The following is an 11,219-nucleotide window of genomic DNA, read 5'->3' as shown; positions in this document are numbered from 1 at the left end:
ATGGGTTTTTCGAGAACAAGAAACATCATGGCAGTTCAAGTAGCCCTAAAATTGAGCTAAATTATTTCAGATGAGTGGAAGTCTGAGGGAATCTGGGCCAGCAGAGCTTCTTCTACAGAATACATTGCTCATTACTGCTTTTGTGATCATAATAACACAAATGTTTTTTCTTCATTTCTGGCACTACCATGAATAATACATTTCCACTAGATGGTAATTTGTCCACAAAAAAAAAAAATAAAAAATAAAAAAAATAATATATATATATATATATTTATTTATATATTAAGCAGCAAAACTAAATCAGCATATTAGAATGCTTTCTGACATTTTAAAATGTATATAAAAAAAGAACCAGTTATTTTGAATTGTAATATTTAACAATATTTCTGTTTTACTGTATTTCCAATCAAATAAATGCAGTCCTGGTGAAAACATCATGGGATTACCACCTGATACCAACACTGTATCATGGTACCACAGTACCGTATCAATGGTCAAAAAGTCGGCAGGAGTTTACACGTGTGTTATTAACTGATGCAATGAGCCATACTAACACCCAAGCCAAAATTGAAATAACCCCTGAACAAGCACCAGTGTGAATGAACTTAACCCCTGCTAGCTCTAGGTGGGACTATTATAGTAGTAAGTAAATTGTAAATAGATTTGGATAAGAAAGCATCTGCTGAATAATGAATAATTAATTCATGCACTCACTGTATGTGAAACTGATGCGTGCTGTGACATCATCTTCACTCGCCATGGTTGCTTGTAAAACTCCAGCCAAAATAATCCATATGGTCCAAAATAAGAGCCAGACAGAGTTTGTGGTTTCCATGGATACTTTCCATTGGACTTTATATTTGATTGCCATGGTTACTGCTTTGCCAATGAAGATGGTTATTTTCCAGGTATTCATATGTGATGTTTACACACTGTCATTAATTCTTTCAGGTATACTTCTTTTAGTTGTACTTAAGGTCACCGGGACCTTGCCATATTTCAATTATGTCCTCAAAGAGGTCAAAAGTGAACGGATATCAGATCCTTGTAGGCAAACAGACACTTATTTTAAAGAACACATTCCTCCTTGTATGGATTATCAATGTAGCAAACTCCAATTAGACTGTCTGGAATCTGCAGAGGGAGAAACAGAAGTACATTTAGTCATGATCAGACAGAAGGATGCAAGGATGCAGTTTACCTGGGAAGGAATAATAAGAAAATTTAATTTGGCAACAACTATGAGTTACAGACACTCACAGCTGATACAAAAAAACCCCATCTAAAGTCTGAATTAAAGACAAGTAATAAAAATGACAGAAAATAAATAGATGTTTCTCAGTTCAAAAGAGACTGATCTCTACATCCACAGCACATGCTTCAGTGTTTTTCTGGGAAAGAGTTTGAATCTCATGTCCTCCTCTGCATGATATTATCCAAACAGAATTTTGTTTGGAGGGGAGAACTCCTCCCTTTTGGCCTGATCAGATTTTAAGGGTGGTATGTCCTGAAAACAGGAAGGCTGTGTAGTCTCTGTAGCCTCAAACACAACACACAAATAAAATTACAAAATCCCATACTGATTACGCTCACATTCTCATTTTCTATTTATTTTTTATATTTGTATTATTAATTTATTTTGGTTTCCTTTTGGAGAAAATTAAATCAGCATTCAAATCCAATTCCAAATAGACTGCCAGTGAATAAACTGTCAGATAGTTCAGGTGTCAATTTTGTCTTTAGCAAACCATAAAATGCAAACAATTTAGACCATTAAGCATCCGTTACAAGTACAAGTTGTGCACAAACAGACATGCTGCCTGCAGATAGAACTGCCCTGTGCTCCTGCTTAGACTCGAGAGTTAGAACTGGAAGGCCGGCACTTCTAAATGATTAAAGACTGAGGTAAAAATAAAACATGCTGCTTACACTTACGTGAACTACAGCTGCCAGATCACATGTACCATTACATACACATAAACAAAAATATGGCTCTATGTAAAGACTTCCCTTAACTTTTGCCAATTAACAACCCTCCATTAACGTTGAAATTAACTGATTTAGTGCATAATATCAAAAGATGATGATGTGAAAGGGCGATTAATAATATGAGCTCTCAACCTGAGGATTTGGTACTCAGGATTATAATTAATTAAAAATGTGATGTAACTCGCTTTAACCGAATTACACATTATGTTGGTGAACAAATCTAAACATGCTTTCATTCTTAGGAGACTCTTAATGAAGCACCATGGGAGAATGTCTTCTCATTGTAACCATAAGACAAATGTGATGCATTACATCGTAAACTAGACCATCTAGAGAAGCCGTAGATACAGAGGTCAAACTTATCTTTTACTTCAAAAAGATCTCTGATATGCAATAAAATTTACAAGCTGTCTAGCAGATTTCTCCTAACCCTTTTATTACTAACTGGAAGAAGGTAGTACAACATTGGTCTGGTTTCATTTACTACGTCCATTTGCATGGTAAGTTCCTAGGGCAAAAAGTTTAGAAAAGGCATTATCAATAACTTCTACTGAAACTCTTGAAGGTCATCTACAAATACAAACAACAGATATTGCACATAGGCACAAGCAGCAACAACCTGGTGCTCATGTTCTCAGACTGTTACACAGCAAAGGATATTTTCCTCTCCTGATGTGTAAGATGGGGAGAACGTCTAGGTTACTTGTGTAACCCTCGTTCCCTGAACCCGAGCGGCGTGACAGCGGCTGCGGGTGCCATATGCCCCAGGAGCCTCTGAAATTGTTTCAGTGGAACCGCCGTCTTGCCCTGGAAGGACCCCAGGCAGTTCAGCATCGACTGCGCACGCTCTACTGAGAGACGCGCTGAGAGGTTGACCGAGTCCAGCTCCATGCCGAGAAAAGAAATCCTCTGCACCGGGGAGAGTTTACTCTTTTCCCAGTTGACCCGAAGCCCCAATCGGCTGAGGTGACTGAGCACCATATCCCTATGTTCGCACAACTGTGCTCAGGACTGGGCCAATATTCGGTCAGCTCTGGATCTGACTCGGGCAACGCCACTCTTCCTGACGGAGGCGTGAGTCCCGCAATGAGAACATGACTCACCCACGAGCGCTGCATCAGTGTGCTGCTCGAAGGTGATTGGGCTCTCGGGCGAGATCCCAATTCGTCAGTCACGACTGACGTAACGTCGAACATGACTGACTGAAAGGGAACAGTCTTCCTCTGACAAAGTAATAAGTCAAATGGAGAGAGGTTATCATTTGTGGACTCCCATCTGACTCAAAACAGAAGAACTTTCACTATCTTTACTAAATAATATAAACATCAAATGGTTCTTTGATAGGACATACAAGGTATTCATTGTCTAGTCCTCATAGTCTTTGATCCAAAAGGTTGATTCAGTTCTAAACAGAGCAGAGTTAAAGTAAACAATAAAGGTCTGCTTTCATGTGCCCTCTTGTTTGCCCAACCACTGAGACGAACTACAGATTTTTTTTTTTTTGCAACACTCAGTCTTCAGTCTTTGATTAAAAATATTAGAAAGCTTCTCTTAGTTTTGATTATAACTAAAATTGTCTTTTGTAGAAAAAAAAAGTTGATCACTATTCTCAAGTGTTAATCATTATCAAATCTCCCATATACTACACTCCTAAGTCACATGGTCTGAAGCAAAATAAAGTTAAAAATCCAGTCGACACAATTAAGGAGGATGTTATCTGGTTTTCAGATTCCACTCATAATTAAAACGATTAATAATCAATCATTAATGTTAATGAATGCAATACTCCTGAATTAAAGTATCTTTGATTTTGAAACAAAGGAAACTCATTTTATAGAATGGGTTCTAAAAAAGTGGGACAAATACATTTCAATACAAGATCAAATGCTCTTTAAAAATCAAAACCCAATCAAATAGTTTTTTTTTTATTCTGTAGATGCTTTCATTTGCCTGACATCATCATAGTGGATGTGAACAAGCTTCAGTATCAAACTGATAACTGCAATTGATTATTCATGAGGGTCTGTTTTAAGCACTCTTCCACCAACTGAATACGTTAGATAATGTAACTTTTTCAGGCATCTTAATTGTTTAGAACGGTTCTGGTGGCCTTTGATGACTTGCCCCACTTGATCTTGAATCAACAGTTCAAAATAAAAAGCAATGCCTATGCAAAAGATTAAAATTAATAAAATTATAATACGATTCAATGTATTTACAGTTAGGAAGGTGGCAGCACCACACACAAAAAAATAAACAGCTTTTATCAGTGCTGTACTTTTGCACAGTTCATCCTACTTCTAACGTTTATTCTCCCTCACACATACATACTTGCAGATGTCGAGTTTTACTTTGCGGTGGCTGTGAGAGCACATAAACACAATCCAGCACCACCTTGTTTATTTGAGCCCATTTCCACCCACCTACCCACCCCCAACTCACTCACCCACCCTCTACTACCACATACTTGCAGATGTCGAGTTTTACTTTGCGGTGGCTGTGAGAGCACATAAACACAATCCAGCACCACCTTGTTTATTTGAGCCCATTTCCACCCACATACCCACCCCCAACTCACTCACCCACCCTCTACTACAACTACAAACACACGATATACAGTCTGGATCCTAGTACACCTTTATACCAAAGCTCTTATGCTAAATGAAAATTAATTATCGAGTTATATTAAAAAGTGATGTTTTGCAACAGGGGACTTTACGCACACAACATTCAACAGATAAACGTGGTCAGTCCAACATCTACAAACAATACTAATAAATCCTCCATCGCACCTCTTGGTCAACCCACTGGCCCTTTTAACCTATATTGTTTATATACGCAACTTACCACTAAAGCGCTTAAAACCATTACATCTCTCTCCGAAGAGGCTGGCAGCTGATGTAAGTCGTGAATGAGCCTTTAGAATTGTATTCCAGCATGGTTTCTCTCAGTCCCGGTTAACTGCATAAAATTCAGCCGCTGATTTCTTCGCTCATGGATCTACCGCTGAGACACTCGACCCTCCCCAACCATTCACTGGAGCCACACCTCTAACACACTCACACATGAAACTAGAGGTACTCTATTTATCCTGTGCACTGGCAGAGAAACAGTATGTTTTATTCATAGTCACAATTGTAACCAATGGGAAACTACAGTCAGAATCGCTCAGTTGGTAAATAAGACCCCAAAAGGGTTTTTTTATATACTGTCAAGCGATTTTGGGGGACAAGAAAAGATAATCCAAGAATAAATGCATATTTCTTTTTACTGTAATATAATGTAACTTTATTTAATGAGGCGCAAACGGGTCATGTGGCTGTTTACAAGAGTCATGTAAAACTGAGTAAATCAACTTTCATGTCTGTACTTTTATTTATAGTTGTCCACAAAACATATTTAAAAATATAAATGTATAAAATACAAAAATTTACTTTTTATAATCGTTGAACTCAAACTCAAAAGTTGTGGTCACCACTGTAAATCCTTGTTGGTTTGTTTGTTGTTGTTGCTTTTATTTAAAACGTGTTTAATAGTTTAAAAATAGTGTAGCCAAGTAGGCGATATTATGAGGTTTCTGGTTTTCTGGGACTCCCAAAGTTAGATACTCATTCAGATTGAGAAGAATAATTCAGAGTGTAGCGCTCAAAGGAAATTACAGCGGATTAGAGGTAGATCAGCAGCAAGGGCCAGAGCTGAGCTCAGGCATCCTTGAAATCTCTAGTAAAGTTATGGCAGACTGGCATCAAATGCAGTTTAATACTTCTAATGAGCAGTTGTGCTCTTAGTCAGGAGTTGGTTATCAAAAGGATATTATCCAACCTCTAGTCTTTTTCATCCTCTTTTTACTGGTAATGCCATTCTTTTGAATCATTCACTCTATTATTATGTCCTGATAGAGATTCAAAGTTAGAACATTGCTTTGTTCACCTGGTATTCATTCACAAACTGCACCCTGTGTGTGCAGAAATAACAGAATCCATACCGTGAAGAACTTGTGTAAATACAAAAAAGTGTTTCATCTATGATGAGGAAGAACCAGAGAGAAAGGTTCTTATACTTGTCTCTTCTTATTTGTACAGACACAAGCTCAGCATCTGTCCTTACCATCTCCTAGCTTGTCTCCTAGGTAACCAGTATTTGTTCGGTCTACTCCACAATTGAACAAATGAGAAATGAGAGCTCTGAGTCATGTGCACAATTCACTTTTTCACGGTGGACCATTCCAACTTTGTCTACAATTTTAGGTTTGCTATCTAAAGGTAAACTACTGGTCTTACTCAACATTTTTCTTATGCTTTTGTTACCTAAAGCTTGTGAGTCTTCTTTCACAATTATGTGCACCTAAATTCATAAATGTCATGCGCTTTCAAAATTACTCTGCTGCAGTTGGGAGTACTGTGTAACACACAGGCGTGTCAAGGAATTTGGCTACAGTTGCCGTATTCCTCTTGTTAAGCCAGTCCTGAACAACAGACAACGTCAGATGCTTCTTACCTGGGTTAAGGAGAAGAAGAACTGGACTGTTGCCCAGTGGTCCAAATTTCACAATTTGAGTTGAATTACTGAAATAAATGAACTTTTCCATGACATTCTAATTTATTGAAATGCACCTATATCTCTGAAACATTTGTTTCTTTGGAAGATATACAATTGCATAGCTAGATGGATGACTTCTGACAAATGTGGTTTGGTGTATGAAACATTGATAGAGCTGAGAGAGCAAATGCATTCAGCAGATACAGCGGACAACTAAAATAGTCTAGACATGCAACTTAAGCACTATTTTGGGTTACCGGAGATACTAAAGAGAAAGAGTGGCTTTCTCGAGATTTCTCTGGTACCCTTAATGGACTGGCTGAGGATGCTGAACCCAAATCTTATCCTCCCTTTCTTATTCTTTTCTCTCTCTCGCTCTCTCTCTCTCTCTCTCTACACACGACACACGCGCGCACACACACACACACACACACACACACACACACACACACACACACACACCAAGCCACATGTGTTTGACTCAGCAAGCCGTCATATCCTCCTCTTCAAATTCAAATGAAATCAAAACATCTAAGAGTCACCAAAGTGTTAATACTTCTGGGAATCGAGCCAGTTCAGAGTGTTGCTGCTGGGCAGTTCTGCCCCTCAGTGCATGGCATGAACAGTCTGATGAGATGTGGGCAGGGAGAGGGATATCTTGTGTAAACACGGGTTGCATTCCTAGGCTCGGAGACTTGACTGGTGATTAAGAACTGACGTTAGTCAGAGTGACCAGCACTCCATATAACTAAATAAACAGTGCCTCCAACTAACTTACAGGACCAGCCACAATCCTTCTGTAGACCTTACCACAAGTCTTAAAGGGATATTTCATTCAAAAAAGAAAATTCGTTTAGCATTTATAATTTCTGTGGGACAAAACAGATGGTTTGTGCAAAAAATGTGTCTTTTCATTCTTTTAATGTTGTTTTGGACCCGACTGACTTTCACTGTACAGACAAAAATTGTTGACATTTTATTTTGTGTTCCACTGAATAAAGGAAATCATACAGGTTTGTATGGAAGCCCGTTTCCGCCAAGGGATGAAAATGTAATTGTGACTAATCTTTCTATTTCAGAAAAAAAGTCAGAATTGCGAGATCTCCGCAATTTTGTTTTTTGTTTCCACCATGGAAAAAAAATTAAAAATTGAATTTGAACTTTTTTCCCCACAATTCTGACTTTTCCTCTCAGAATTGAAAGTTTATATCTGTCTCAATTGTGAGATAAAAAGTAGCAACTACCTTTTTATGTTTTTATCTTGTGGCGGAAACAAGCTTTCATATAGGTTTGGAACAACATTAGAGTAACATTTGGGTCACTAAAAAAATACCAGAATTTTTAATTTTGGGTGAACTGTCCCTTTAAATTTTATACTAGAATTTAATGGCTATGAAATGGTATGTGACTTTTATGCATATGCTATAAGTATTTTACATTTATTTCAATAGCTTTGAAATAAATTGAGAAAGGAAGTGGAATATATTAACAGTTTCATAGCAGCTAGGTCGGTCTTGAGTGAAGTTTTTATCAAAATGAAACTTGACAGTAATGTCAGTTACAGGCCTTCAAGTCTATGTGGGTCAGCTGCATTCTTGAAACATTAAAACAAGCAAAACAGACTATGATGACCATTCTTAGGCAGCAAACTCTCAGAAATAATGAGCTGTCATAACAGTTTTGTTAGTTTGTGACCTGTACACAAAAAAAATAAATTGGTATTTCAGAGTAAAAACAATGACGGTAATGTCGTCATTACTAGGAATGCAACTCTAAATCCAAGTATCTGCTTATTTTCTGTTAAGAGGATACTTTTTTGGGGTTGTTCAGGCTTATTTGCAAGACATATCTGAATGAGAATTGAATGAGAATGGATAGTGCTCTAAAGACCGTTACCTCATCTCTCAGAGCAACAAAACAGGAATCAAGTGAGTGAAACAGTGAAAGAAAAAGGGGATGGGGGTGGGAGACTGTGAGAAGGAGAGAAAGACAGAAACTAGAGCAGGATGTCAATGCCCTGACTTTTCTTTAGCGGCTCAACAAAATGATTCCAATTTTTCTGTCAGTAACAGGTTAGTTTTAAATAAGTCTAAACTGTATAAGTGAACATCTTGACAGAATAAAAAGTATCTGCTTATTTTCTGTTAAGAGGATACTTTTTGGGTCGTTCAGGCTTATTTGCAAGACATATTTGAATGAGAATTGAATGAGAATGGATAGTGCTCTAAAGACCGTTACCTCATCTCTCAGAGCAACAAAACAGGAATCAAGTGAGTGAAACAGTGAAAGAAAAAGGGGATGGGGGTGGGAGACTGTGAGAAGGAGAGAAAGACAGAAACTAGAGCAGGATGTCAATGCCCTGACTTTTCTTTAGCGGCTCAACAAAATGATTCCAATTTTTCTGTCAGTAACAGGTTAGTTTTAAATAAGTCTAAACTGTATAAGTGAACATCTTGACAGAATAAAAAAAATCTCTCCGGATCTCCGAAATGAAAGTAGCACTGACCCTAATAAAAGACCAGTCAGGACATGAAGTGCCGTTTTAGACCTCACTTCCCATCATTAGTTCCACTCAGTATGCCCAGGCCTGATACTAATGAGGGTCTTGTCCTAAAACACTAGGCCAGCTCTGCATGATGGGAACTGGGCTAATACAGACCTGTCAACCTAGCGCTGAATGCCACTCCATTCACTTTGTACGCAGGGGGTGGAATGTCGCTGAATGTGGGAGAGTACATGTACTCTATGTGTTGTGTGTGTGTGCATGTTCTTTTTATGATTCACTCCACACTGAATTACAGCCAGAAACTCTCAAGCTAATCTCTCCCACTGGATCTATACACACCCCGCTGTGGGTGTGGATACACACCCATAGAAGGAGAAAGGCTTCTTTCGCACATTCAGATGTCAATAGCTGAAATAATGTTCTGGCTTATTGCACAGTAACCACCTGTTTATGTATGTATGTGTTTGTGCATATGTATACAGATACATATAAATGAGATGTATATTATAATTCCTGCATTCGGGAGACATTTTAAGTCACAACGATTAGTCTTTGGTGCATCCCGATGGGACGGGAACACTTCAGTCCTAATAAAATTTCCACAGGGTCAAACACACACTTAAGCACTCAGTCTTCCAGCTTGGAGTTCCCACTGGTCACAGATGTTGAGGGAACATGATGCAATGCAAAGAAACAGATCTCTATCTCAGTTCAGATCAGCACTAACCCTGAGCCATAACTTAATGGGAATCCAGCATGGAAAAATAAAAACAATATAAATTATAACATAAATTTTATGACAAATTATAATATGAAATTTTATGAAACACTATACAAATAATCTTGAACTGAATATCAATATTTGATATATAAAAAACTATTTTATGCATACTTTACAATTGTTTGACACTATACAAATAGTTTACAGAAAAAAATCAATGTTAAATGTTTGATATACAGGTGAGAAACCTTTTCCTCAGTTATTTTGATTATGACCTTTTCCACAAGCACATGATGCACAATCATTAAAGGGGTCATATGATGCGATTTCAAGTTTTCCTTTCTCTTTGGAGTGTTACAAGCTCTTGGTGCATAAAGAAGATCTGTAAAGTTGCAAAGACTAAAGTCTCAAATCCAAAGAGATATTCTTTATAAAAGTTAAGAGTCAACCACGCCTACCTAAAACGGCTCGTTCTAACACGCCCCCACATGTCTACCTCACTATGTGGGAAGATTTGCATAACGCCGCCCAAATGTTCACGCAAAGAAAGAAGGCGTAACTTTTATTCTCGCTGTAGTATTGTTGCTGCCGCCATGTCGTGAAGGGCGCTGTGTGTTTCATTGTGAAAGCGATGCCTGGAGCGGATCTGTGCTGGTCGCCGAGGAAATACATCAACTTCGCGCTGTGGATCGCCGGATCGGCTTTCACCGTGGACGAAGCGGAGTCCAGCCTGGGGTCGTCACATGTGGTTGCCCCAAGCCCACCGGACCCTCCTTGGTCGAGTCCGCCGGCCGCGCCATTCTCAAGCCCGTCCGCCTCTGCTCACTCAAGCAGGCCTCAGCTCACTCAAGGCCGCGGTTTGTGACGCTGTTTCGTTGTGAAAGCGAAACTACTTTGTTTGGCCTTCCAAAAAGACTACAATGCCGGCTGTTCTGACTCACAGATTGTAAGTATGTTTTTTATATTGAAAGAATTTGCCACTGACGACGATTCAAATGCAAGTTTTGAGCAGTGTAGAGTAGCGCTTGTTGTTTGTCATTTCTCGGATCACAAATGCAGACATGGTTTTATGTTTACGCGGCACGATGCAACGCAACGCGTAAAAAGACAGTATAAGTCATTATAATCCGTAATTATGTCCCCACTGGATGTAACAAATGCCTCGTTTATAATGGGTTTTAATGTTTATGTCTCATCGCTCCGGCCGGGACACGGCATCAACAGTATGTGAGGGGCGTAACATTTCCGTCACATGCTTGAGGTATTCGGCCAATCACAATGCTCTGGATAGCTGGCCAATCAGAGCACACCTCGCTTTTCAGACCGATGAGCTTTGTAAAAATTGACGCGTTTCAGAAAGGCGGGGCATAGAGGAGAAACAATAATGTAAAGTATGTGGAAAATAATGTGTTTTTTTAACCTTAAACCGCATAAACACATTTCATTACACCAAATACACCA

General features: G+C 38.7%; 1 protein-coding gene across 1 annotated transcript in view; it reads right to left on the bottom strand.

Annotated features, from left to right (window-relative positions):
* The window catches only part of LOC107700426 (semaphorin-4B-like), a 15,067-nt gene extending 10,032 nt beyond the window's left edge, over nt 1-5,035 (bottom strand). Inside the window, exons 1-2 of the mRNA XM_016502062.1 lie at nt 4,840-5,035; nt 718-1,137 (exon numbers count right to left, since the gene is read on the bottom strand). Of these exons, the coding sequence (XP_016357548.1) occupies nt 718-919 (202 nt within the window). The 5' untranslated portion in view covers nt 920-1,137; nt 4,840-5,035. The remainder of the gene's footprint in view (nt 1-717; nt 1,138-4,839) is intronic.
* Between the last annotated feature and the right edge of the window lie 6,184 nt (nt 5,036-11,219).

This window comes from Sinocyclocheilus anshuiensis, unplaced genomic scaffold (assembly GCF_001515605.1).
Source record: "Sinocyclocheilus anshuiensis isolate Anshui unplaced genomic scaffold, SAMN03320099.WGS_v1.1 scaffold154, whole genome shotgun sequence".
Classification (NCBI taxonomy): Eukaryota; Metazoa; Chordata; class Actinopteri; order Cypriniformes; family Cyprinidae; genus Sinocyclocheilus; species Sinocyclocheilus anshuiensis.
The sequence above is the reverse complement of the archived record's forward strand: the minus strand, read 5'-3'. Positions and strand labels throughout refer to the sequence as shown.